Source organism: Apis cerana, linkage group LG4, assembly GCF_029169275.1.
Source record: "Apis cerana isolate GH-2021 linkage group LG4, AcerK_1.0, whole genome shotgun sequence".
Taxonomy (NCBI): domain Eukaryota; kingdom Metazoa; phylum Arthropoda; class Insecta; order Hymenoptera; family Apidae; genus Apis; species Apis cerana.
Genome location: NC_083855.1, coordinates 3254086 through 3281800, shown reverse-complemented (window position 1 = coordinate 3281800; position 27715 = coordinate 3254086). Strand labels below are relative to the sequence as shown.

Here is a 27715-nt window from a genome sequence, read left to right as displayed (position 1 = left end):
TGTTTCTAAACTCTTCGAAATTTTAATTCCTTTGTTTTTATTAAGAAGAATATCGTAATTTTGTAAATGCTCTTTTTTTTTAAATTTGTATCTCTCTTTATGAATGTTCCCTTTTTCAAATTTCTACTTATTATTAATAATTTTGATAGTTAATTGATAATAAAAATATTTAATTAATTAGATATGTTTTATGAAAAATTATACATTAGTAAGAAAGAAAATATCTCATTACAAATCGTTTCTATGATTTCATTTCAGAACAGAAGTTTAATAGTTTGAAAATGGATCCTTTTCTTTTTCATTTATTAATAAATTGCATAAAAATCTTAAATAGAATAATATAGGAATGAAATGATTAATTTCTATTTTAAGTTTCAATGTAATTTCGAGAACAAGTTCATCTTTAGTATTATTACAAATGTATAAAATTCTCTTCTGCGCATTGGATGCTCTTGATTTTATGGTCCGACGATGCCACAACTTTGCGAATGTTGCAGCTTTTAGACACTTTGCGCGTTATTAACGGTTTGCCGCGAATCACGAACCGTGCTATATTTGTGTATACATCGAGCACCGCCTCTAACGGTAAACGGCCGAGTAAATTCTAGGGTGGGCGATAATTAAACACTGTAGCTATATATTGTCGGGTCAACCGCATTTTCCTCCACCTTGTGCACGTTGGATTATCAACTAATAACTAAGATCCATTGCGACATCCTCTACCGCCTTCGGCCATCTTTGAAATTCATACCTAGTCTAATCGAATTACGTTCTATGCCAATTTCCATGTTAGATTTCTAATGAATTTGTTTTTAGAATGTCTACCATCTTAATTCTATCGATTAATGATTGCGATATAAAACGAGTGTGTATAACGAGATATTGATACCTAACAAGTCGAAAAACTTTTTCGAGAATTTCGAGTAATCGATATTTTCAACGATATTCGATATGCCATTGAATCTTCGCGGGGCAGATCACATGCTTATCCGCGAATACATATTGGCGCTCGCGTCGACGTAATAAATTATTCATACAGTTTGTGAAGCGAATCTTTTATTCGACTTTAATTTATAATATAACGGCTGATTGTTGTACCGTTGCTCCATCGAATATTAGTTAAAAGAAACGGCTGTTTAAAGGTGAGGAAAATATTACTATTTTCTCTGGATCAATGCCAAGTGATAATACAATTTTCTATTGAATCAGTCGATTATTTGATAGTGATAGGTTATGGTACGAATGATGATAATTTGGAAGCATATTTAATATGTTTGGAATATTATTCTTAATTAAAATCATCCTGCGGAAAGAGTTCTCACGAAAATAAAGATAAACGGATATTCTGGACCATCGTATTATCAAGAGATATATTTGTGTCTTTACGATTTCCGCGTTTCTGTTTATGGAAGAAAGGTTTTATCTGGTTGAATCGTCCTCACGATTCCGACGGACGCAGCGCGTGCGATGCATTTTTAAGATTTTGGAAAGATGTGTACAAAAACGATCAAAATAGTGATTAATTGAAAAAAAAGGAATATTGCTAAAATTTTCTTTTAAGAATGTGTAAGAGACTTCTTTATGATCATTTACTTTTTCAATGTTTTGTGTATTTTTAATTTCCTTAATGAAAAATTAATTGTATATTAAAATTTAGAAATTTTTGAATAATAATAATCTAGAAAGACAAAAAATGAATAATGCAATGATCTTTTGATTAATATTGATATGTATATTGCATTAAAAATTATATTTTTTTTTCACAGAATTTATTTCGCGTTACATTATAAAAGGATATCAAAAGGATTAAAATCAGCATAAAAAAGTATAAATATTTTTAATGAAAAATGTACACAATTTCTGAATATCCAACTAAATAAACAATTCACTTGAAAAGAAGATCCATTTTCCATTTAATCGGCTAATTGAACTCGGAAAGGTTAATACCCAACTAAATAAACATTAGATACAAGCGAATCGAGATCAAGAAGCAAAAAAGAGGCGAAACTAAGCCGAGGATACGGTGAAACTGCATTTAGCCACGACATTGAAAGAAGCGGGAGCAGCAGCATTCCGCAGGGCATAACTTAAGCGAGCCCTGAGCTCACGAAGGGAAGAGACGGGTCACGACGCCATGTGTGCGGCCTACCAACCACACCCACCACCTATTTATTTATGTCTACCTCACGGCTTTTTGTTCGTACCTTCGAGCTTTCATTGCACCGTGAACAACGCGAACAATCGAGGAGAGCCGCCTGCTCTACCGGAAAAATCTTCTTCCCGAAGGAATCGTCCTTCGAGCAAGCCCGTTTCGAATTATTTGTAAAACGGTGCTCGCAGAGAATGCTCTTGCTATCTTGGAAAATAGAATACTACGGGATGAATAATGTGGTAAAATATATCTTTCTTGTTCGAATTTTGAAAGTTTATTACTAATTAAATAAATAAGAAAATTATGCCATGAAAGTGATATAGAAAGTTACTATTATGGATAGGATATGAAATATTCAACAACATTGTTTTTGTAGTAAATTGTTGATGAATCGATAAACAATTAGAGAATTGAGATTTACACGTATTTACACGTAGAAATTATAAAACATTGGAATATATATAGAAGGAATAGAAAATGGTTTAATTATAATTTTAAGATATTCAAAATAGAAATAGTCGACAAAATCAGATGCCTTTATTATATTCTATATATTTTTATAAAATAAGTCAAAATATATGAATATAATTTGATAAATGTATGGTATATTTTTGAATGAGTATATCAGAATATAAGGATCTATCATATAATGGAATATATAAAAATTTGTATCTGAATTATTAATGTTCTTTATAAAAATCTCAATCTATCTTGTTTTAAATCATCTCAATCAAGTTTTAGGTTTCTTTAATTGTATACAAATAATACTTCAGAAAATAATTTTGAATCATCCTATATATTATAATACAATCTTTTTTGGATAATTTTTACAAAGAATTATTTAACCTCTTATTTGCAATATATTCAATATATTTATATTTCTATAAATATTTCTTAAAGAAATGTTCATTTCTTCTTGTTCATCAATCAAATTTCATTTATAATATCTATTTACAATAGTTTATTTATATTTTTCAATTTCTATATTTGATAACATCAAATTCATCAATCTTCGTTCTAAAGAAAATTCATTTTGTTAAAAAAACAAATATCAAAATACCATTATTATAACCATAAACTAACCATATCTACTCCATTAAGAGTATACCGAAAAGAAACCATTATCACCACTTCTAATATCTTCCTTCTCTCAAATGTTTTAGGACATCAGGCGCGGGCATAAAGTCGATCTTCCGTTTCCGGCGAAGACACGGAGGCCGTTGCCATGATTTTTCCCTTCGAGAGCATGGTTGGCCGGGGTCAGGTTCTATCGAAGGCTCCGGTTGAACGTTTTCTAAGGCCGTGTGCAACGCCGTTCATGACTTAACACGGTGCTTGGGTTCGGCTGTGCTTTGGCGGTTCAGGCCTACTCGGGACAATGCCGCATTGTTTCATCGTCGTAGCTATCTAGTCGGCACGGTAGCGGTCCCGAACGATGTTTATTATCCTCTTGCGCAACAAAACAAAATGCCCCCGGTGTTATATTATCCTCTGGTTCGTGGTCGAATCAGTTTCCCATATAAAATCCACGTAAAACGCCGCTGACTCCATCGTAACTTCGATCCAGCCACGACGAGAGAGGTTGTTCCGCGCTATCGGGGTGTCCTTGGTGCCATCGAGCATTTGCAGGATTCCTTGGAAAATCCGGATAGATGGATAGATGGTCCATTGCAGAACTGGAAAATTTAAAATACATATTAGAGAAATTAAATATTTATACAAGAGAATATTATTTGAAGATAATGGATGCTATATGAAAAAGTTTTGAGAGGATGAAAGGTTTGTCTTTTGAAAATTATTTAATGTGGAGTTGAGGAAAATATTAAAAAATTGAATTATTTCTATAAATAATTCAAAAAGTATCAACTATTAATTGCAAAATCCAAAATGTATTTATTTAGAAAATCTGTTCTAATATTGAAATGATATAATATCATTGACTTTAACAGTAAATTATATACATATATATAGATATTGTTGATATTTATCTATTTTTCTTTTATCTTTCTTTTTTCAGTGAACAATTAAACTATCTTCGTGATAAGAGAATCAAATATAATTTTCCACAACTGGTAATTATAGCATTTGAGAAACTTTGTTTCACCTTCTGAAAGAAAATCTTACATGCAACTTTTCACAATCCTTAACGCAAGAGATTTCAAAGATTACTTTCAAACTAAGAAACCTTGAAAAATTTACAAATTAACAATACAAAGGAACAATATCCTTCCTGCAACAGTTTCATCTTTCATCGTAGTAGTCCTTGAAAAAAAAATCCAACACATAGATCCGTATACTAATAAATACAACTATCATCAATGATAAACAGTTAATAAATAATTTCTAATTAGCCTGTTGCGGTGTTTTCGCTATTAGCATACTAACTAATTAATTGAGGAAACTCTATTATATCTCACGCATCCTAACTGCATCGTACAAGGCCTCCGTTGACCAGTCGATGAAAAAAAAAAGGAAAAATCAAGCTTGGAAGGAAAAACAAAAGGAGACAGAGACGAGAGCGGGTGGAAAAAGACAAACAAAGAAGAAAAGAAAAGAAAAAAAGAATTAGAAAAGCTTTAGTGCCCATTGTCCGAGCCGGTGAAAGCGAGCCGTTTCCAGATTTGATCTCCGATTAGCCTTGGCACGATTCGATGGAAATCAACGGAGAACGAGCGTGTGCGTTCTCTCTTTTTCCCGTTTTATCTCGCCACCACGAAAAACATCTAGCAAAACACGATCGAGGATGGTGTGGCAAAAGACGGTAGTAGTAGCGCGATGGCCCCCGCGGTTTTCTTATTTCCATGAAAATCGCCCGCTCCGATCCCGACGACAATGCCATTCCGGTGTTTTAAATGCAAATCCGCGAAAGGAAAAACCGTAAGGGCATTATAATTTATATTACTACATGTGGCAGCGCCACTTCCGGCGAGAGAGCATAGGCGCAGTTCCGGTCAGCTCGGCCTGGAGATCCTACATCGCCAGATTATGAGCCCATGCCGCTTTTACAATGGATCGTCTGCCCTGACTCATACGTCAGCGGGAATAATTTTCGTTGGCATACGCGTGTGTATGGATCTATACACGTAAGCAACGTCGTCGTAGATGGGGCTGAAAGGAAAAGAAAAAAAAAAAAAATATCGTACGATCTCTGACAGGGTAAAAGTTCCTGGCACGTGTTCGATGTACTCGATAGATTCCTCGAGCCACGACCTCGACGATCGATGCCGAGAATTTTCCGTGGCTTTGTTGTGGAATCGTGGATGGGTTATAATTATCTCAATTTTTGACTTTTTTGTGATTTGTAAATATTCAATTTTATTCTTTTTTTGTAAATACAGCATGTTTAGTAATAAGATGATTTCGTTAAGTATTATTTTTTAATAATAACAATCTGGTTAAGTCTATCTGGTATAAATATCTGCAAATAAACACCAAGGTTTGCTATGGTATAAAGAATACATGATAAATTTAAAATTGTTAAATACAGTTTAAAGGATAAAGTGTGTGTATTTTGAAAATTTTTAAGATTAACTTTTATTAATTTAATAACTTTTAGTCAACTTTATTTTATAAATTGTTTATAACAAGCAATACTTTTCATTAAAGTTCATAATAGGCTTTGAAATTTTTTATATCTTTCAGAGGATCAAAGTCCAAATTGGCCATTTTTGATAAAATTTACGATCTTTTGAACCGTATTCTGAAATCGAGAAAAATTCACTTTGGCTTCTTCCACCGATTTTGATTTGTAAATTGCAGTAATGTACGCTGCTGTCAATTCGGTGACCAATCTTTGTGCTCTTCTGGCTGCAGCCTCGATCGAACCTGTTGGCGTTTTGATGCTTTGTGCCGTTCTTACGATTTCCTCTTTGACAAGTTTTACCAGCAATTCGTCATCTTTTTCGTTCGAATTTTCCGTGGAGATTATGCGAAAAATCTTTCTGATAGCCTCGTCTGCTATACCTGAAATAAGCAATAAGCAGTTTCTTGAAATAATCGACAATTTTATTTTTCTTTCTTTGATCCTTTTCAATCATTTTTATACAATTTATTGATATTTCTCTTTATTCCTTGAAATAAGGAATTTTCTTGATTTACTTTTGAGAAAATGAAGAAAGTACGAAAAAGATCCTATTGATCATTAGCTATATAAAATATAGAATAAAACATTCATGATTCTTAGAAAATACATATAAAATTTATTCTGGAAGAACTCTAACAAAAGGAATCGCAGTCATTTATTCAAACTCGTTTATTAAAATTTATAATAATTTTCCATAACTTTCCAAATTTCACTTCTACTTGTGGAAGAGTGATTAATTTAAAATTCTTTCCTCTCTTCAATTTAACCATTCGAAATTTATTTATTAAATTCCATTACAATTTAACATAACTTTTACATTTTCTCAAAATAAATAAATTCCAGTCGCGTAGAAAAATGGCTGGAAAAGAACATCTCAAGACATTTAGTCCATCTATGAATTACCGATATTATTTTACAAGCAACGATAAAAAGAACAAAGGAAAACCAAATCACCAAGACTTCCCTTGTCACTATCCTCACAAAAGAATCTCATCGAAGAGAGAATATATATCGTTCACCTGCCGCTGTTGCCCTCCTCTCGATCGATCCACGTGGATCGATCCCGCTGGATCGTGGCACGCTCCAAACTGCAATAACGATCGCGATCGATACCAGGTTTGCCATCCTTCCATCGGTCGGAACTGCCATTCGCGCGACATTTCATTTTCTCTTTTTATACACGTATCGTGCCTCTTGCACGTCCATGATGTAAATTGTAATTTCTCGTTCGTCGTCGGGGACCGATCATTAGGAATGATTGCGATGAGTGTCATTAAAAGAAAAAGACAGAAGGGAAAGTGGAGCAACGCGACGCAGTAAAAGTATATATTGTTTTGATTTTCACGTTGAACCGAGTTGGAAGGAGAAAAAGAATGGCCTGCCTGATGGAAAATTATAATCGCGTGAAAGCGCAAAGTGCTGTTGGGGAAGCACCGTTCTCGTGTAAACTTTGCTTTTGTAAAATTCTTGCAAAAATAAAATTTATCCTTCTACCACGTGGGACATATATATATATATATATATATATCTTTTCTTCCTTGTATGGAAATGGAGTTTGAATTAGAAAATCTGTGGCTAAGAAGATTGTGGTTAACTTTCTACGACATTCTTCATGGAATAAAGTGAAAGATATTTTTAATGCTGCTTTTAAGTAGCAATTGAAGTAAAATTTTTCCATTTCAATAAAATAAGAAACGAGATTTCAAATTTCAAAATCTTTTTTCCTTTCTTATTTTTATATCGCGATATCGTGGAACCTGAAATAAATATCGTTGAAGATTCCACACCGTGTTTGTGAAACGATCCGGACGACTTTCCTCGGCAGGACAACGGGCTCAACAGGTCGTCGATTCCCCCTCGAAAAACGCAGAACCAGTGCCGATGCTAGCCGGCGGTAAAAGTGCGTGAACATAGGGAGGGAGTGCATCCAGCCATGATTCCTCCTCACCGATTTTTACCCCCTTCCTGTCCCCTATATACTCCCCCATTGAAGCGGCGGCTCGATGGTTCGCGATTAAACTCTGCAGCGGTTTACAGAATTCGTGTTTCGCAAAAGAAGAACGTACTTTCACCGATCGAATTCGCGAATTTCGTTGTAAAATTTGTTACATCGATTCGAAAATAATTATTACAAGCCGAATTATTTAATATTCAAGTAAAACAAACTTCTACATCGGTATATAGTATATTTAAATCTCTTTGATCCTCGTCAAAAGCCTTCTCGTTACAAACAATTACTTTTCACGATCATTCCAATTTCTATAATTCAGAAAAAATATCGTCGTGAATCAAAGTGAAAATTACGAGAAATTTCCTCATTGGAGAGGCAACGAGACGATGACTTCACCGCGCGATTTCGAACATTTGTTGGTCTCGGTTTTCGCAACCTCCTCCGAAGGCGTCCTGGGCTGGGAAAAACGCGAAAACATCGGCCGATTATCGTCGTTGTCGCAACGTCGGCCTAGGAAAAGCCGCACACGAAAGGAGACGCCGCAGGATGTCGGGATAATACACATTATAGGCCGGCCATTATTACGCAGAAGCGCTCTCTGCCTCTTTCCACAACGGCGAGCCGGAAGGCCGACTCCCGCGTGTCTGCTTTTCCTGCATGAATGAAATGTAATTTAAGCTTACTCAAGTACCCGTATTTCCATTCATCCCACATTCGCGTGCACAAGACTCTCCTCTACGGTGCCTGGATCGCCATGGGGAACAAAACTGACTCACTCCGAAGTCTCTACGACAACGAGTTTCGTTTCAATATTGTTCGCCTGTGTACGACTTTCTCATTTTCAACGTTGCTTTCGAGAAACGAAGATTTCCTGGCCTCGAAGGAGCGTCTCCAAAAGATAGATTCCCTTCTCGCCGCCAACTTTGCTCAAGCTTAAATTACGCATTAACGGTTCACCAAGTTTTTGAAGGAACTAAAAAGTTTATCTTAAAGTGTTATCAATGGTCAGATACATCGTACCAAGAGTTATAATTATATTAAAAATATCGAAATTAAAAAAATTTCAAATCGCCGATTACTCATACCAGAATATCGATCTCGATCGATTACGATCGCAAGAGGATGACGCACTTTGGAGGAGATCCAAATGCGTGTCCGGACAACGCGTCGCATAGTCCGGAATCAAGAATTCGGGGGGAGAAAGAGGAGAGGGGAAGGGGGAGAAGGAAGAAGGGCGGAGAGATCAAGACTTCTTTATTATCAAGGCATCAAGACGTGCCCTATTATGAGCCGATCGTGTGAGACACAATGATCGTGCCAGGCCGAGTTGTGCGTGGAGAGGCGTTGAATGGAGGGCTTGGTTCGATCCTTGCGGGATTATGGGACTGGAGATGGGCCACCGAAGATCGACAGGACCGATTACGTCCTCGATGACTTTAAGCCCATTTTAAACGCTGCCATTCTTCTCCTCCGGCCTCCGCGGCTTGACCCCGTCCATCGAGCTATCCCGTGCGCCGATTTTCTTTTCTTCCTTGCCCTTGTTTATTTCATTTTTTCGCTTTTACTTTTTTCTTTCTTCGAGACATCACGAACTCGAGAGGATTCCGGAAGTGGATTCCCCTAAAGGATCGTCTCTTTATTTGTGCATTTTATGTGTCGGAATAAGACGATTATTTTCTTCGGAACACGCAAGGAATTGAAATTTTTTTTTAGCCCGTAATTCGACCTTAATTATACGAGTCTCGATTTTTGATACGCAACGATCACACCGGCAGGAGCTCGATCCCGTTTTCGTGAGAGAACAAAGATTTCTATATCTAGGTAATCTCGGCTGCTTTCGATTCACCGTGAAGCGAGCAAAAAAAAGCAGTGACTCAGCTCTGCAAAGAGAAATCGGGCGACAAATCGAATGGACTTAATTCTCCGTTTCCATCTACCTTTGTAATTTCTATTCTGTATATACTTTATATTACATTTTCAATAACAAGTATTCCATTGCTACGAATTTATTAAGGGAATTAAAAAAGAAATGAAAATGAAAAAAGATTCACTATGGATGAAATCTTCAAATCTTCTAGAACTTTCACGAAAGTTTCTATTCGGTATATATAAAATCCCTAGGCGACGTAGGTGGGCAACAGCGAAATAATTTTATAAATTTCATGGTTTCTTTTTCTAGGATCAGATTGTTTTTTTTTATATGTGTGTATGTGTATGCGTGCCGTTGAGACCCATGCCGAATTTCTTCTTCCTGTCTTCCACTATTTCGAATTAACTCAGCAAAATCCCGTTTCTGGCAGCCCTACAACTCATGTGCCGTTTCTAATGCCTCCCTTTCACTTCTGGACATCTCTCTCTCTCTCTCTCTCTTTCTTGCATGGTTATAGCGTTATGTAATACACATTGTATAACCGGTTATCCAACTTGTGCAAATTATGAATATTAATCGTGGACGGATCATTTGCGAAATTAAATTGCCCGCCAAAATGCTCATCCTATAATTACCGGTGCAACTCGAGCGGGCAAATTGCAACTCGTTCGTTTAAAATATTGCCCCTCCGTCGAATTATTTCGAGGAATATTTTCGTTTCTTCGACATAACGCGAACTTGCGAAATCGTTCAACGATTTCTAATTATTTACCCAGTTTTAACAATTTATCACTCTATCATGTCAACGAAACGAGATTTCGATTTCGAGAGGAAAGGAAAACAAAGAGTTTCGATATTTCGATTTGGAGGGAAGAGAGAGAGAGAGAAAAAATTAATTTTACTATTTCTTTCTAAATTGAAAGGTTAAATTCAGTTAGAGGGTTTCGTTATGAAAGAAAATTAAGTGCTCGACTTCATCGACGTCGCCCAGGGGACTCGTTAGCGTGGTTTAATGGCGTTGGGGCGGTTCGTTCTCGACGGATTACTCTGTTTCGTATCTTCATTCGTCACGAACGAATTAATGAAATCGGTTCAACCACCAGTGTGGTCTCATCTTCTCGCCTCCATCGATGACTATCGTCCTCTGTTCTCAGGAGAGGCCGATATATTACGAATTTATAAAATTATTGACTTAAGAACTTTGGGTAGAATTTTCTTCAAATTTCCTTCAAACAATCTCTCTAAACAATTTTAAGTAATAAATTAGAATTATCGCTGTTCGATGAGACGATTTCGATTAAATCACTCAATTAAATTCAATTACTCCGAACGCAATTATTAAAGATCGTCACCTGTTCGTGTCATTTGTTGAAACGTTCGCTGGAACGCGACTTTATCCTGAAAAGACATTTCAACCGCGACCATACGATAGCTTGGCGCATTGTTGCGCACATCATAGACAAAGCCGGATTATTTTTCACGGTTGCAAAGGAAGCGTGCAATGGTATTGTGCGCGGGACACGGTAACAGGAACTAGTAACAATGGTTGTTACTTTTTGCCTTCGTTCTTCGTGTTACACTGGTTTGACTGGACTTCTAGAAGAGCGGCCCGTACGCGAGATGAAGAATGGCCGTGGACGGTGAAACTGTCGCGTTAAAAGCAAATTTACGTAACTTGGTCGTTTGTTCTTCCCCCCTTTACAGATTTTATAAATATATTTTTCCCATCCAACTACAAAATGAAACGTAAGATTCATTCTCACCGTCAAAAGTTACGAAACATCTCGAACGCGTTGAGAGGAAGTTGCGAATCGATCGACTTCCCTCCAGCGGAGATGAAACCGCAACGGCGAAGAGGAAGAAGAGGGAAAAGGGGGAACAAAATCGAAAATACGACGGCTCGAAAGCCGGCCACCGGTATACATCAATTTATGTCGGGGCTAATAACACGGAATCGGGGATAGATAAGACCGGGAGCCGTATTGAAAAGCTCTTATTTAATCCGGTCCGGTCCGAGCGGACGAACGTCGTTTACGAGCCGATTCAGGGGCGAATTATGGGCGTGTGTGCGGGGATTAATCACTGGACACCGACGTGCACGCGACACAGACACGGTTCCCTGCACCTACACGCGCGATTTACACGCGTGGACACGGACCAAGGTAGGACACGAGCGTGCAATTTCGAGCCACCACGCACTTACGCAGCTCGTACATTGATCGACCCGATTCTACGATTTGTCACGCCTCTTGTTCCACACCTAGCTTTCACTGCGCCGGGGATCAGAGGGGGCGGACATCGAGTTATTATCCTCCGGCTGGAAAACTGGGGGATGGATTTGTGTCCCGTGATACGCTCTCTCTCTCTCTTTCTATCTCTCTTTCACAAGAATATAGAGTGCAGATACATCTTTTATGCAAGAAGTGCCTACTCGATAACTTGTGAAAGCTTGCAATTTAAACGTAATTATCCTTTTTTTTCAACGTTGGGAGAGAATAATTTCGTTTATTTATTTATTTATTGGAACATTACGTCTAAATGTTAAATAATACAAAACAAGTTGAAGTTAAATAAAAAAAATGCGTCAATATTTCTTAACCTCTTCTGATTCGAATTAAAAAGAAACGTTAAATAATCGAACGATTTCTCGATGCAGCGAGGAAAAAGGATACTCGAAAACGTATCGGTCGATAATTCAGATTCGTCGTGGACGCGAAGGTAAAGAAGAAAGTGGAATGAAAAGAGAATCGAAACGAACCATTGTGGACCAAGGACCGACCAATAACCTCTCTCCGTATTAAAATTCGAATTGAAACGAAGGGGAAGGGGTCCGGCGTGCCCCGGCAATTTGCGTCCAAGCTGCTCGATCGATACACCGCCGCTATTCGTTTTTAACAATGGGCATTAATATCGATCAGTCGTAAAGACAGTGGTTTGACCGTGTTCGGCCGTGCTTGATAAACCCGTTGAATTATCGCCTTTACGACACCTTAACGCTTGTCGCTGATACTTTACGGCTGCCGTTTCCCTCTCGTTACGCAGCAGACACGTTCCTGTCATTATGGCATGCACACGAAGGAATGCCACAAGGGCATTAATCGTTCATTTTTGATCCCCTTTTCTCTCAGTTTCGGTTTGATCTCCTTTGATTAATTTGTACCGTTTGGACAGGTTGGACATTTTCGACCAAGTGGGAAGATTAATTTGTAAAAAGATCAAATAAATAAAGTTTAATATAGTTTGTCAATGTATCGTGATACCGCGATAATTTCTCTTACTTATGATTCATTCATTGAAAACGATGTTTTATTTGTTTGAGACAAATTTGACTCCGGAATTTAAACTCCGCATTTATGTAACAACACCAAGGATTGAGCAATTGTAGAATTTTAATGAGATTTATTTATGAATACGTTATTATTAGTAGCTTTTTTTTTCCTATCGAATGGATCAAGGAACTTTAGGATTCAAATTTATTTCAAAATTATTTCTCTGAAATGAAATAAAAAGAAATTTCTACTCTCCCCCTTTATTTAAACTATTTCGATAACTATTTCGATAATTTCCTCGCTCTATCGTTGTCTTTTGTCCCAATATTTTCGAGTAAGAGCCCCATAAAAGTGTACAAATTGACCGTGTGACACGAAATCTCGTCCCAGGGCCAGTAATCCGTGTCAGCTCGAGCATTGATACAGGCTGATAGTTCAGCTCTGATTCGTCGGTGCAGTGGGCCAGCAGGAGGCTGCGATACTTTCTCTTAATTCACGATACAAAGTCGCGCATGATAAGGGATAGAATCCAGTCAGCGACACGTGAAACGTTGTTGAAAGTAAGAGTCGATCGGCGGTGCCATTGATCGATCTTTATTCGAAGATAACAATGTCCTGCCGTAATAAATGAATATCCTACGCAAGGTAATTCCGTGAAAAATATCTGTGAAAAATTTGATACGATCTTTCGTCGTCGTAAATCTGTATAGGATGAATCTCTTTGCAGGGTACAAAATAAAATGTTCTGAAATCAATTAACTTGATTTTATTCCGTTTAGATACTAAATTATTTCGTTTCTTATCCGTCAATATCGTCTGAAGATTGATATTCGCATCGAGATGCAAAAAGGTTGCATGGAATTATGTATACGGAAGTTTACGTTAACGTTGATGCGAAGAACCTATAATTTCCAGGGAGGATTGATATTAAATCTCTGAATAATATCATAAATAGAAAGTTTTAACGAAGTCAAGCTCGACTTTTAACAGGAACCTCTTACGAGATAACGAAGATTAATGCGATAAATTTGTCGTTGATTAACGGGGTCAGAAATATCTGTTTGAATCGATTGACAAAACGAAGAATACTCTCGGATATTGCCTTGATTATATAAGATGATTGCTGTTAAATAACATACGTGTCATCGATAAGGTTGAAATAAATGTTGTCAGAAGAAGCAAAGCGAATTTATGAACGAGCAAAGTTGCATTGGAAGAGTAAACTAGTTGATACATCATAGAAACACTATGTTTTCGATTTCTCTCTTTAGACCGTTGATCTAATTTTTATCGATTTATTCTTAATTTGTTCTTCGTGAATGAGAGAGAGAGAGAGACCCTTAAAAAATTTCAACTACTCGATTCCAAAAGAAATTCTCCCATCTAAGAATAATAACAATGTTCTTTTATTCGGGAAAAATGTTTATCTAAAATTCCAAAGTTGTTGAATTATCGAAACGATCGATCGTCCACGCAGGAAATGGCGGTGAATTAAAAAGAAAAAAAGCTCGCTAGCTTTTTCCCGTTGTTTGCTCGCGACGCCCTCGAAACTTCCGCAAGAAGTTATCCCGATAATTTCTTCGGAATCCGGTTAATTTTTCCAGCGATGAAGAAACATTGTGGCCGATACCAATGTCCACGTAATCCCGCGGCCGTGCTTCTTCCTGTGCCCATCGTCCTCGCCTCTTTCATCCCGCCACTTTCTTGCACGCATTCCGCTCGACGCGGTGAAACCGAGCTTTCAGAACCTGTCCATCGAGTTTATCTACGCTTTTATGGTAACGAGAGTTACTCACTCGAATACGTATTTATGTTTACGTAAGTGTTTATCATTCGTTTCGAACGAATTCTTTTTTCCCCATTTTGCACAAGGTGGTTCAAATCCGATCATTAAATTTTCTCCCATATATCGCGAATTCTGTGTCGAATCTTGTTTCATTACACATATTTTCGCGAATATTATTTTTTCTTGCTTGAGAAAAGGATAAGACTCGAACAATTCATTACTCACGCGCGGAAAATCAAAGACGGATGAATAATAGAAAAGGCCTGCTACCGTTGCGGACGGCCTCTTACGATCTTTTATACCATGTTTCCGGTGGCCGAGGCCGCACGTGACTCCGATACTCTTCGCTTCACCGCGGCTGCTACCTGTCCCAATTTAATCTATCCCGGATCCTGACCGGTGGTGGCGATTACCACCGGTGGCAACCCTCTCGACCGCAACTCTCTCGCCTCGTCCACACGTGTAAATAATACACCAGGCGCGAATGCTAATATCGTCGATATTACAAAGGTGTGCGTAGGTAGCGCCCCTCCCCTCTCCCCCGAATTATCGCCGCATTTCGAGGATCGATCGAGATCTCGCACCCGAAATCGCTTTCGCCCTTCCTTCCATTCGATCGTTCAGCATCCGTTTCTCGGATACACATTATCCTCGCCATTTTTCTTTGACGATCCGAGTTTTTGCCAGTTCTTCCAAACTGGAAGGAGGAGGTTGTTAGATCGATCCATGCTTGCGTAGATCGATGTCTCTAAGAATCTTTCATAATATTTTTCTGAACCTCTTTATCAACGAAAGAGAAGTAAAGAATTCGTCAGATTAAATTACCGAAGAAGAAGAATCGAAAATAAATGGATGTGTTAGTTATTTTATCTTTTCGTTGCCTGTAATGTTGCTTGATAGCACCGTGTTTTCCTCCCTAGTTCTCTCATTCTTTCGTAAATCGTGTTTCATCAATCAAACGTTTTCAAGAATGATTGCGTATCTCTCTTCACGGAGGGGAAGAAGTTTTAACTGCTGCGAAAGGAAGGAGTTAAGGAGGCTGTCTTCTTCCAGCGTACGACGATCGATTCTGTTAAAGATGATTATGCAATTTGCAGGGGCCAATTTACATCGGGAAACCATTTAGCCGGTGGCAAGGCAACGAAGATATAACGGGGTACGCGGAGGAGAGCCGCGATGTCGCCGTCGATCGTGACTATGCTAATGGCACTGGGATCATTGGTCTCGTTCATTGGAAGGAAGAAATCCGTTGAACGGCCACAATCTCTTATTTTCCATCTCACTGTTCCAACACTGGACGCGAAATTGGTTTGGAATTAGCGAGTTCGAGAGGATGGAGCGGAATGATATGATATATGACGTTTTAGCAATCATTCAAATTATTCGATGGGGATAACGAGTTACGATTCTTCTTAAAAATTTCCAACTTGTTTAAAAATCGATTAATTATAGAACGGTGCTCGCGAAGCGATCAAAGATAAAAAGATCAAAGATCGGTGCTACACATTGATGCGTGAAATGTGATACCTGCCGAATACTAAGCTATACAATGGGTTTTCTTCTCGTCGAAGAATACATACTCTGGATTCTAAAGATTTATTCATTCTCTGGAAGGCGCTTCGCTCCGTATTACAGGTGGAAAAATAATAAATCGAGTGTTAATCGTTCCGAGTAAGATTCTTTAATTATCCCCCCTCCCCTCGAGTAGGCTTAAAATCGTTTTCTGGCTGAACAGGCATGGGCCGTGGGATTTTGAGATAATTTCACGGTAACATAGAGACCTTAATGAGTAATCACCGAGAATGAAGCGGCGCGTATAAGATCGTCGAAAGTTAACAGCATTCCCTTTCGACCGGATCCATCCAGAGATCAAGCGGAGCAAAAATTAACAGAGTTCTCGAACGGGTTCAGGAAACTCTCAGGGGGAGATCAAGTCGAACAAAGCCTAATAAATCGAATAAATCATAAGAAATTGAGAGACAAGAAAGGATCTCGTTATTTTATCCGCAAGAGTATCGATCAAGGAAAACTAGAAAGCTAGCCAAATTTCTCTTGTTTCCTTCGAACCTCACCTCGAAAATTCAAGAAAATTAAGAGAGAAACGATCGAGAGATTCTGTTCCCAGAATCGGCCAGTTCCTTTGAAACAACAGCACGCTGATTCGAGCCACGATCGAACGAAAGTAATCCGTCTTCGAGAGTTCGATCTCCAGGGTAGAATCGCGCCGACGCCGATTTTACCTAGAAGCATTTCGTCACGGTCCAGGGATCACAACAACCCCCGGCGCTCGCGCCTGAAACGTCGACGTGAGACAGCTGCGATCCGAACACCCTCGTTCCCTTTACTTTATCGCCGCTCCTTGTGCCACTGGAAGCGATGCACCTCGGCCCCTCCTCCTCGATCGCTGCCACCTGCGGACAATCGAGCTTTCTTTTCCATCGATTTCCTATGGATCACGCTTGCCTGCCCGCAACGCCGCGCGGAACCTGTTGAGAGAGCTCCCCTTTCGTGAACCCCGCTCTCGTGAAAGCGCTACTTTTTTGCTCGCGTGTCGGGTGAATCGCAGCTTTGTTGAGGCAAGGAGCCGAGGAGAGTGAGAGCAAAATCGATAATTCCTCCCGTCATTCTCCACTTGTATCCCCCTTTCGTTTACTCGTACTTTTATCTTCCTTCCTCTCCTCCTCGCAACGAATTAAGCGATCTGTTCCTTTTCAGAATATATATATATATTTTCGAAACATATATAAACTTTTCGTTCACGAATAAAGCAATAAATATTATTCCTATCTCTGGTCGAAAATCGTTGAAAATCTCGTTTCCACGCAATTGATTAAAGTAACGACGAGCGCTCGAGATTGTGGAGAGGTGATCCATACGTGAAGGATGGGGCGAGATACGAGTGGCGAGTTGTTGCAACAAATTCAGATAGCGATCAGGGGGCAGCAGGGGACAGGCTGACAAAGTTTAGAACGAAGCCGGCTTCTTGAAACGCACCTGGACGCACCTGTCCTGTCGATAGGATCGTCGGCGACGCGTGTCGGCGATGCTGCGAGGAGAAAGCAATTTTTACCGGATGCCGACTGTATTTGTTCAACGAGATGGACGATATCGCGGCCGAATTCGAATCTAGATCTCCTCGGCCGGAAGCCGAGGTTAGACACGCGGGCGGCCATTGTGTGGAGATTGCAGTGGGCATCGATCGGTGATCGATCGTTTTTACCGTCTCGCAAGGGAGAGGAGAGATAATATTGCTTCAACTACGGTTATTATCGATTGATTTCATGTCCAAGATCCAAATAATAATCCTCATTCGCTTGTCTAGAACTTGTTACTCGTAATTAATGCGAGGATATATAAATTCTTTTAAAGACACGATTATCCATGCAAATATACAGGATTCGATCGTTATTAATCGAGATTAAAAATTTGCGAGAGGGTAGAAGGAGATTTTTCCCCCTTTTTATCGATTTCGTCGAGCGTTAATAAACGTTTTCTTGGCCAAGTGACCGTGACACACCTTGCCCGTCCACCAGATCCCGATGGCACGGGATCGGTTTACCCGGAGCGATTCCTCTCGTGGTGATCCAGATCGAACGACTCTCCCACGGCGGTAACTTGGCGAATTGTGATTCTTTTCTAACGGGCGGTGACCACGACAAACGGGCAAACAACGATGCAAAACCGAGCGGAGAAATCATGATCCGTACCGGGAAGTCTGTCATCTGCGTTATTACCGCAGTGGAAAGAAAGAAAATTACTTAACGCTTAAGATCCAGCCAAGTGGCTGCCAACCAAGTTTTGCGTGTGATCCGTGATTATTTGGAATTTATGGCGAGGATCAGAAATAGGATCGGAAATAGGCATCGATCATCTGCCTACGGTCTCGTACCCTTCTTAATTAACGACTTGGGAAAGAGTTTTAGAGAATGGAAGTTTTGCAACTTGGAAATTGATAAAAAGAAATTGTTGAACGGTGAAACTTTATGAGCGCGGAGTTGCTATTTATACGGGAGAAATTGGAAGACAACAGTTTGTAAAATTAAAATATTTGTAATATATGGTATATATATTTGTATGCGTGAAATAAATAAGAAAGAGTATACGAATAAAAAAAAATTTCACTAATTTGATATACTGTAAATAATAATAGTCTAAATTATACGTCTTATTATATTTTCCAAGCATTTTCTTTATCGTATCAAATATCGTACAGATATCTATTAAGGTTATCGAAAAATGATGATCCTGTTCTGTGATGAAAGCATTTTTAGAGGCTTACGTTATATCGTTTCCATTTACACTCACATGTATAATCTAGAATGTTCTAATATTAATTAATTGCAACATTTCGACAAAGAAAAACTGAAACACAGAATAAAATTCACATAATTCTACGATATAAATGTATTCCGCCTCTGTATTTCTTGGGGGAAAAAAAAAAAAAAAAGAGAAATCTATTCGAAATCCATTTTTTCGCGTATCAAATAATTAACTTGTAAAAAAAATTTCAACATCGAACGATTCAACAATGTTCCAACGTATAAAATATTTCATCATCCGCCGAATAATTTTTCTTACTTGCCTTACGTTCGAAATCAAACGATTTCTCAAATTTTCGAATATTTCTCGATCCATTCATTCGTTGAGAAAGATGGTGTAAAAAAACAAGAAACGAGGATCGAGCAGAAAAAGAATCGGAAAAAGAAAATTCATCGCCGGTTGGCTCGCTCGCTCGCTCGTTTCCGGTTGAAACGAAAGTAGGATGATGCGTCTAACGGTGGGCTATCATTTATACAGAAAACGGAGGCGCACAATTTTCACTTCGTTACGGGAGTGAAATTCCTTTTTGCATGCGCCAGAATCGCGTGCAAACGGCCGCGATGCGACCCGATAAATATTCGCTTGGGACGACGCGCGTGTGCGCTGCAACGGCACGCGAGTGTGCCGACCGGACGTAATTTCACGTCTTCCATTCCCCGTCGTTCATCTCTCTCAAATAAATCGTATCGCGCCGTGACGCCAATCCAATTACAATCGGTTTCGGTAACAGATAGAATTTTGATGCTGGGGAATTTTTCGCTCGAGTATTGGTATTCACGGATCGAGGATTCGCTGGATTTGAAAAAAGAATGCGTCAGAGACTGAAAGATTGTATCGATAACGTGGAAAATTTTGAAAATCGTGGAGAAAGTTCTTCCTTCTCGCTCTTATCTCTTTCGAGATAAATCCATTGCGTGTGAAATTACGATGAATTTTGGAGCTAGGGATTTTTTCGCTCGAATGTTGGTACACAAAGGATATTTGTACACGAAATCTGCAAAGACGAAAGTACCAGCATGCACTCGATCGAACGAATGATTAATAAATTTAAATTTGTAACTTAACTTACCAAGTACAAGCGATATCCCGTTAGATGGTGCTCCATGTGCAAGAATGCAAAAAATGCAAACAACTCATCCAAATACTTGGAAAAATATCTACTTTCACGACCACGTCTCTACCTGTAATACATTCAATATTCCCATATTCGATAAATCTTAACAACTATCGACTCATTCTCGTGTAATCATACCAAAAACGAAGTCTCCCTCCCAGTGAAACTTTCCAACGGATCGAACGAAACCGAGGAAAGGCAAGAAGAGGCACAACCTCGAGATCCCGAAGAGATCTTTCATCGTCTCTTTAACCATCCCCCCTCCCCCTTTTCGCAACGTTTCCAAACATCCATCCCGTCCCAACCGATATTCCATCCTCTCTGAAACCTCCTCATCCCGCCTCCGCCGCGTTCCACCACCGAAAGCGGAAGCGGCCATAGCGGCGGTGGTGAGGCCCTGCGGCGACGAAACAGAGCCAAGGTGAGCGAAACAAGGGAAAGAAAGCAGAAAAAGCTTCGAGACGGTGCGTCGAGGGGAGGGCACGAGGGGGCAAAAAAAAGAGAGAGAGAGAAAAAAGGGGGAACCGCGGCGGTTGGAAAAAGCGAGAGGGAGAAGCGGGGCCCGGATGAGAGGAGAGGAGAGGAGAGGAGAGAGAAAGAGAAGAGTTCGGGAAGAGGAAGAGAGAAGGCGCGCGTATCCTCGGCAGGGAGGTTGGCCAATCGGAGCACGGTGGGCGCCGCGGGTAGGAGGAGACAGTTCCGCGCCGACAGGCGACGTAATCACCCGGGGCCGTGTTCGCCGTTGCTCTCTGGCCCCTCCGGGCCCTCTTCCCTCTCCCTCCGCCCGTGTTCGGGCCCCTCCAGCTCCCTCCACACGGCCGCGACACGGGACTGACCCCACCACGGCCACACGAGGAGCCTACGACCGTCACACCGGCTCGGGTCGCGAACTTTGCTCCTTCTTCGCCTCTTGTTTCGAGGGATTGTAGTCTTATTTCGAGGGGAGGATGCTGGTGAATTTGGGGATTTTTGTGTTTCTTCTTCCTTCCTCCTTTCTTACGACGGTGTATAAAGCAATTCGACCTTTTTATATCCCAGGCATATTTTCGCCTTTTAGGGAGAATGCTCGATCGCATTCGATCGAAAATTGAAGTTGATCAATCTTGGGATTATAGTAGTGACTTTTGACTCAAGACGACGATATTATTAGTGGAACGATAGGATAATACTTTAATAAATTCTTCGTCTGCTTCTACATGCTACTTTGGATTCGTTTACAATCTCGTCTCGTTAATTCGAACAATGTTATTTTATTTTACCGTGTATATGGAAAAAATATTGGACATGATTTTCTACTTGAGACGGCACTCGATAAAACTCTCAAAAAACACTCAAACACGCGTATCTCTGTCTTCTTGTTTTCTTGTCGGCAACGTAGGATCCGAGATATAGTAGAACACGTTTGGAGGTGTTACGCGAAGACACGCGTTGCACGTTTACGTCTTGTCATCCCGTGCAACACCTGGGATCAGTGTCCAGTATGAATGCAGCCTCGAGCAAGAAACTCTCGAGTGTTTGGACGATTCGGAGGGAAAGGCAGGTTGGTCGAGAGGCCGGTTAAGAGGCTAACAACGTCTTTAACGTTTGACACTTTAACCAGGAGAAATATGCGCAAGTGGATCGTTACTCAGGATTTATCCATTAGCGAAACGTCCGCTCGTATTCCTTTTTTTTACGTACCGAGAAACCCCTTTTCGAGATCGCTCAATACGATTAAGCTATTTAACAATCTCTGCAATATCAATGCCGATAAAAAAACTTTTCCATCCTAAAAATATCTCGTTAAACTCCACCCTGTAATTTCGTACGATGTAACGACCACTCATAAAAAAAAGGAATATTTCCTGAAACTCGTGTAACCGGATCGATTAAAAATTCTGGAATTTCGAATAAATTTCACAGCAGCTGCCAACGAGCCATCAGGGACCTTCCTCAACTTCCTCTTTGGAGCCGCGCCGCGCTTTGAATCCGCTTTGATGGGGCACGCTCGATCGGGGTGTGTAATTTCGCGTTATTTTCTCATTACGCTCAACAGCACCGAAGATAAGATAGGATATTGCCAGCGGCTGCGTAATCCGGTGCCGAAATGAAACCGTTTTAAACGTTGAACCGGTGTGCCGTCGGAGCGAAGCGAGCCTCTCTTATTTATATCTATTGTACGAACTTGCGTTTCTTCTTGTCCACTGAATTTCGTCGACAATTCGATGTGCATGTGGATGAAAAAGCGATCTTCAAGTTTTCTTGTACATTCGAGACGTTTTTCTTTGTTTCAATTTTTCTAATTTATTTTCTCCGAGAAACGTCTTTGAGCGGACGTTTCAATTATTAATTATTAATAAGCTAGGATTGTAAAAATTTTATTTTTTTACATTTCTTCGTATTTGGCACCAGAGGAGTACTCGAGGTGCCTCGAGTTCGTCATATCTGGCGGTTAAGGGTTAACGCGTTGTATGTTTTGCGAATTGCTGGCGCAGCGTGTCGCACCATTGTGCCGTGTGATCCGTCGGTAATCACAGTGGTTACCTCATATTCTACATCATTTTATTCATCAGTGAAATACCTCGAGTTCTTTACTAACTTATATAACACGTAGAATTAAAATTATACTGGTATGCAAATAATATAATGCAATGGAATAATACAGTATATTCCATTGTAAAATGAATTTAATATCTATACTTTATAGTTTAAAACGGGTGTGGCAATATACATACTTGTTAAAAGAAACAATTCTATTATAAACTTGTTTAAAGATAAATTAGTTTAAAGATTAATTCAATATGGATCTATGTGTTTCTTACAGACTACTACAGATAATATTGAATTTGTCAATTTGATTATTTAAGAAACTAAACGAAAAGTATGATTAAAAATGATTAAGAATAAAATAATTTCGTTTATCAGATTTTGTGGAGACACGCCGTGATAGTTATTTAGATTGTTCAATCAGATTCTACATTTTCTTTTTTTGCTACTTTCTCCAGGTTCGAACACCTCACAAAAAGAAGATAATGGAGTGTGATCGATTCAATCCTAATTCGCAGAAAATTGTTTTCTCCTTGTTCTAATCATCCGCGTGGCTCAATGATCTTGCGAGATATTTTCCTTTTGAACGCTTTCTCATTCTACTTATATTTTATATTTGCAATGTTATAACACGATTTAGAATATTAGAAAATATCTTTCGAAAATACAAATGCATCTCTTCGTTTAGCATCTCTGATACCGTTGAAGATTATATCGAAAAACAGAAAGGAAAGAAGATTAGTCGAAAGTCTTTAGTTTCTTGATTGCAAATTTATATAAATTAAATAAAAATTCTCGCGTTATTCTATTATTGATATCGAATTTCCGAATAATATTCAATTTAAATTAATTCTCTGACTAATTATCGACGACTGAACTATCGTCGCGTGGCCTGAAACATGTGTCTAATTAATAAACAAGACTCGCAGGATAAAAAGCGTCTAAATTATTCGCGTACGAGAATTCATTATAGGCAAGAAAAAAGAAAGAGGGGAGGAAGAAAAGGTAGAATACGTAAAGCCAGTCTGAAAGACATTACCTACCCTTACGTCCGGCGTGGCTGAAAGAAAGAACGAAAAAAAAGAAAAAGAAAAAGAAAGAAAGAAAGAAAGAAAGGCGCACCTGCTGGCGGCGCCACATTTGCTGACCTACGATTACCATCGACATTTGCTCGGAGAATCGTTTTCCCGGCCAGATATCGATCTAACCGGATCACTTTGACCGGCTACGATCCATTTTCTGCTAATCTGCGATCGAGAGACATTTCACACAGAGTAATTCGACACCGTTCCGCGGCAAGTTATCGTCGTGAGCGAGGTATCAACAAACGAACCGGGCTTGGGATATGAGATATCCGATAAAATTCGACTTTGAAAGATCGGCTTGACTCGAAATGGATTCGAGGATTCGATTAAACGATTGACGAAAAGATTCTCGAGGAGAGAAATAAATAATGATCACGTAATCTTCGTTCCAAAGCAAATTTTATTGCGAATCCTTTCCTTCTCCACTTCCGTAATCGTGGATCACGCCCCCTTATCTCCGGTGGCAAGGAACAACAACAATCGGAATCGATACTTTTATCTTTGTTCCGTGAGCGCTTCATTCACACCGAGGGCCGGCGGCACGTGAATTGGCACGTTCAGGGGGCGAAACAACACGTTGCATCACCGTCTAATCTACCGTGGAGCTTTTATCTCGCTTCCAGGGCCCCTCATTCCTCTCCTCAGGTGGCGATTCACGCGTTCAACGCGCCTCGCCCCGGGCGTTTATTTCGATCCTCACCTCCTATCCGTATCCCTGCCCCACCGCTCCCATCGAACCGATGGAATTATCCCCTGGCCGCGAATTATCCCCGTTGTTCCGATGCTTAATAGCCGCGTCCAACTGCCTAATTTGCTCCACGATGTGGATTCGATCCATTACCGGCCGTTCGACCAGATTTACGCCTTGCCGGGAATCGGATACGGTGTGATATCGCGCTTTGTCCTTGGGATTAATCGTTCGCCAACATTCTCTTTTAAATAAGTGTAATTCGCAATGAGAATAGAGGCCACGCATCTCTTGGTGATCAGTGAGTATTTCGTTTTATCAAGTATCCAAAAATCAACATACATTTGCAAAGGAATGATAATATAAACCTTTCGTTCGCACCATCTCTTAAAATAAATATTTCGTTTAGTTTTTCCTCGCGATGCAGTAATAAATTATGTCTTAAAAAAAAAAAAAAATATATTAAAATTCTTATATCTAAATTAAATTTATTTCTAAAAAAACTAGATATTAATAAGTTCGAATGACATTTAATCTTTAAATCTATATTTATAATTTTAATGTTACAAAAAAAATTTTATAAACTTAGCTCCCTTATTTTCGAGATATTTAAATTAATTAAATAGATTTTAATCAACCCCGATACAAAAGGTACAAAAATAAATTCTACTTTTTTATATTTACATTACTTTAAATTATAAATTATTAAATTATTTCTAAAATACTTAATTTAACAGAAATTTTTCCTAAACTTTTAAAAACTATAAAATTACACAAACAAAAAAAAAATTAAATAAATTAATTTAAAATTTTAAATAATTATTTTAATCTTTTCAATGTAAAAGAAATATTTCTTTTTAAACTAAAATTTTTTAAAATCTAAAAACACTTTCCAGTACTTTTACTATGTTACGACTTATTTCAACTTTGAATGAAATTGACGGGCGATTTGTACACTTTTTAAAGCAAAGATCAAGAAAAATAAAAAATTATTCTATAATTCTACAAATATAAAGTAGCCCAATTTAAATCCCGAAAGATTCCCGAATTACGCTTTTAAATACCTATTTAAACGGTCAACTCAATATTCATCATCCTCAACCTCGTAGATCGTATCCAAAAGAAAAAGAGACGGGGACAAGGAAGGCCGTGGCTACCGGAGTTGAGAACAAGATCGCGTCGAAAAGGGACGAAAAGGGCCCCGCCCCTCGGCCGGGCCCAACTCGTTACAAGGCGTCAGGTGCCGGGGACCGTTGACGCGGCCGTTGCTACACCATCCCCCGTAATAACGCATGCCGTTAATAAGAGAAGGAGGAGGAGGAAGGTGCGTGTCCTCGGAGGAGCCCTTCGTCTTCGCGTATTCCGGGCCATGTGCCTCACGTTCGCGAAGGGCGTTTAACGGTCGAACTCTGCCTCGATATATCGCACACCAGCTGATCCACGTGCTTCCTTCCCCCATCATATTTTCGGCCCATGTGTTTCCCGCGCTTCTTCCACCCCCGGAAACTCGCCTGTTAATCGGCCCTCTTCTTCCCGCTTCCTTTTTCGAGGTGTTGAACGCTTTATCAGCCTTATCGTTGTATCATTCGCAAGTATTTCAGCGTACATTTTGTAGAGATTTTTTGGTTACTGCATTGGGACGGTCAGGTTTTAATTCTGCTCCTTATTGAGTCGATTTATTTATAGACTGTTGCTTATTGAATTTTTATACTTTTTGGTCGGTAAAGAGTATAAAATAAAGTATTCAAATCTTCCTAATCGACGAATTGTAACACTTTTAATCATATAATTTGTAATTTTATAAAAACAAAATATACATTTTTTTGTCATTTCAAAATTATAACAGATCATAACGATGCTCCAACCGTACAATGAAAAGGATATTTAGAACCGAGGAGGATTAACAGATCGATCGTCCCGGATATTATTCCTCTCGAACGAGTGGAAAGAGCGGAGGGAGCGTTGCACCTTACACCGCCACCAGCAGGAACAGGTGCCACAGCTGTGTTTCAGCAAGTGCAACCGAGTGATAGAAACCGTGCCGCTATTAGAAACTGTTGCAGCCTGGCCGAAAGGGGTGCATAACTATCCGAGGTGTTGCACTCTTATACATACATATATATCTTTTTTACAACGGACGACCGTTGAACCAGCCGGACAGGATGCGTGCGCTCGACATTTCATCTGGTACATGCATTTAATATTCCACGATAGCCTGGTTGCCATCGAGTTTCGGGGGTAAAACGAGGCCAATGTTTCCTTGAATTTCGTTTCCGAGTTAATTACACGGATGCATCCGAGGTAACGCGTGGATAATAGACGTTTACTTTGCGATCCTCGTTATAGATTAATTCTAAAGTGCATACGGACGCGCACCGACTTGTCAATTATTCCAATTACTTTTATGCAACTGCAGGATTTTACTTATAACAGCTTTTTCTTTCCCATCTGCTCCATTATTTATCGAGGAAAACTTGAAAAATCGTATATATTTTCTGCCAATCGATGGCCAGTCGGGATATCGCGTTTCCTGCAATCGAACCTGCTACCGGCCACCATATCCTCTCGACGCGTAGAAATTTATACAAAAATTCAATGGCCTTCCGTTCGATCCGTTTCACACGCCCACGCTTAAGCAGCAATGGGCGAGCGCTGTTGATTTATAAGCAGCGAATATAAATAACGAGAAACACGGCGACTTTGCCCAAACTCCAATTTAACCGAGAAGGGAGGGAAGTTTCGTTCTGTGCACCGAGCGTGGTTCCGCTTGGTTCCGCCCATAACGGTGCGAACTCAGAGCGAGGAGAAATTTTTGGGATGTAACCTATCCAAACCGTAGTCTTCCTCGCCACAGAAATTGCCGTTTTAAAAATCGGAATCGGGATTCTTACACTCGAATTTATTTACCGATTCGATAGTTCAACTGTTCCATCGAGTCGCTCCATCGGATCAAAATTCATCAACCCCGTTCGTGAAATCTCGTCAAGAAGCATTCTTCGATCGTATCACTTGTCCACACATCACGATCGAGAAAAAAGAGAGAGAGAGAGCACTCCACACCTCGACAAAACGGTGTTGTGTGGGGGCGTCGTGGTTACGAGCGTCCACCAAAGGAGGACTTCAAGAAAGTTGCAAGAGAGGGGCCGCCGTTTTCATCATTACCTCCCTCCTCCACCCTCCTCGAACGATATATATATATATATATCACTCTCTCTCTCTTCCTCTTCTCCACCGATCTCCACTCCCTTCCCCCCGCGGGCTCTCACTCCGCTGTCGGCCCACTGATATCGCGGTGAGGTCGCGGGTAGAAGGGGGAGGCAGGAGAGACAGGTAAAGCCTCGGTGCTACACGTTCGAGGCTTTACGCGGACG

General features: G+C 39.7%; 1 protein-coding gene and 1 long non-coding RNA gene across 6 annotated transcripts in view; one reads left to right on the top strand and one right to left on the bottom strand.

Moving 5' to 3' along the window:
- Window positions 1-309: 309 nt before the first annotated feature.
- Window positions 310-5508, top strand: LOC114578216 (uncharacterized). The gene is made up of 3 exons (XR_009829444.1): window positions 310-1566; window positions 1767-2391; window positions 3316-5508. It is a non-coding gene; the product is annotated as an uncharacterized LOC114578216 (long non-coding RNA).
- The window catches only part of LOC108003668 (uncharacterized), a 64561-nt gene continuing 40505 nt past the window's right edge, over window positions 3660-27715 (bottom strand). For 2 of the 5 annotated variants that reach the window (XR_009829442.1, XR_009829443.1), the window contains exon 3: window positions 5975-6115. Coding sequence is in view for 2 of the 5 variants with exons in the window: in XM_062073580.1 (XP_061929564.1) it covers window positions 5799-6115; window positions 6755-6860 (423 nt within the window). In the remaining 3 variants the exon portion in view is untranslated. Of the gene's footprint in view, window positions 3829-5510; window positions 6116-6754; window positions 6870-27715 lie in introns of those variants that run through there. The other 3 variants (XM_062073580.1, XM_062073581.1, XR_009829441.1) reach the window with 3 other exon arrangements.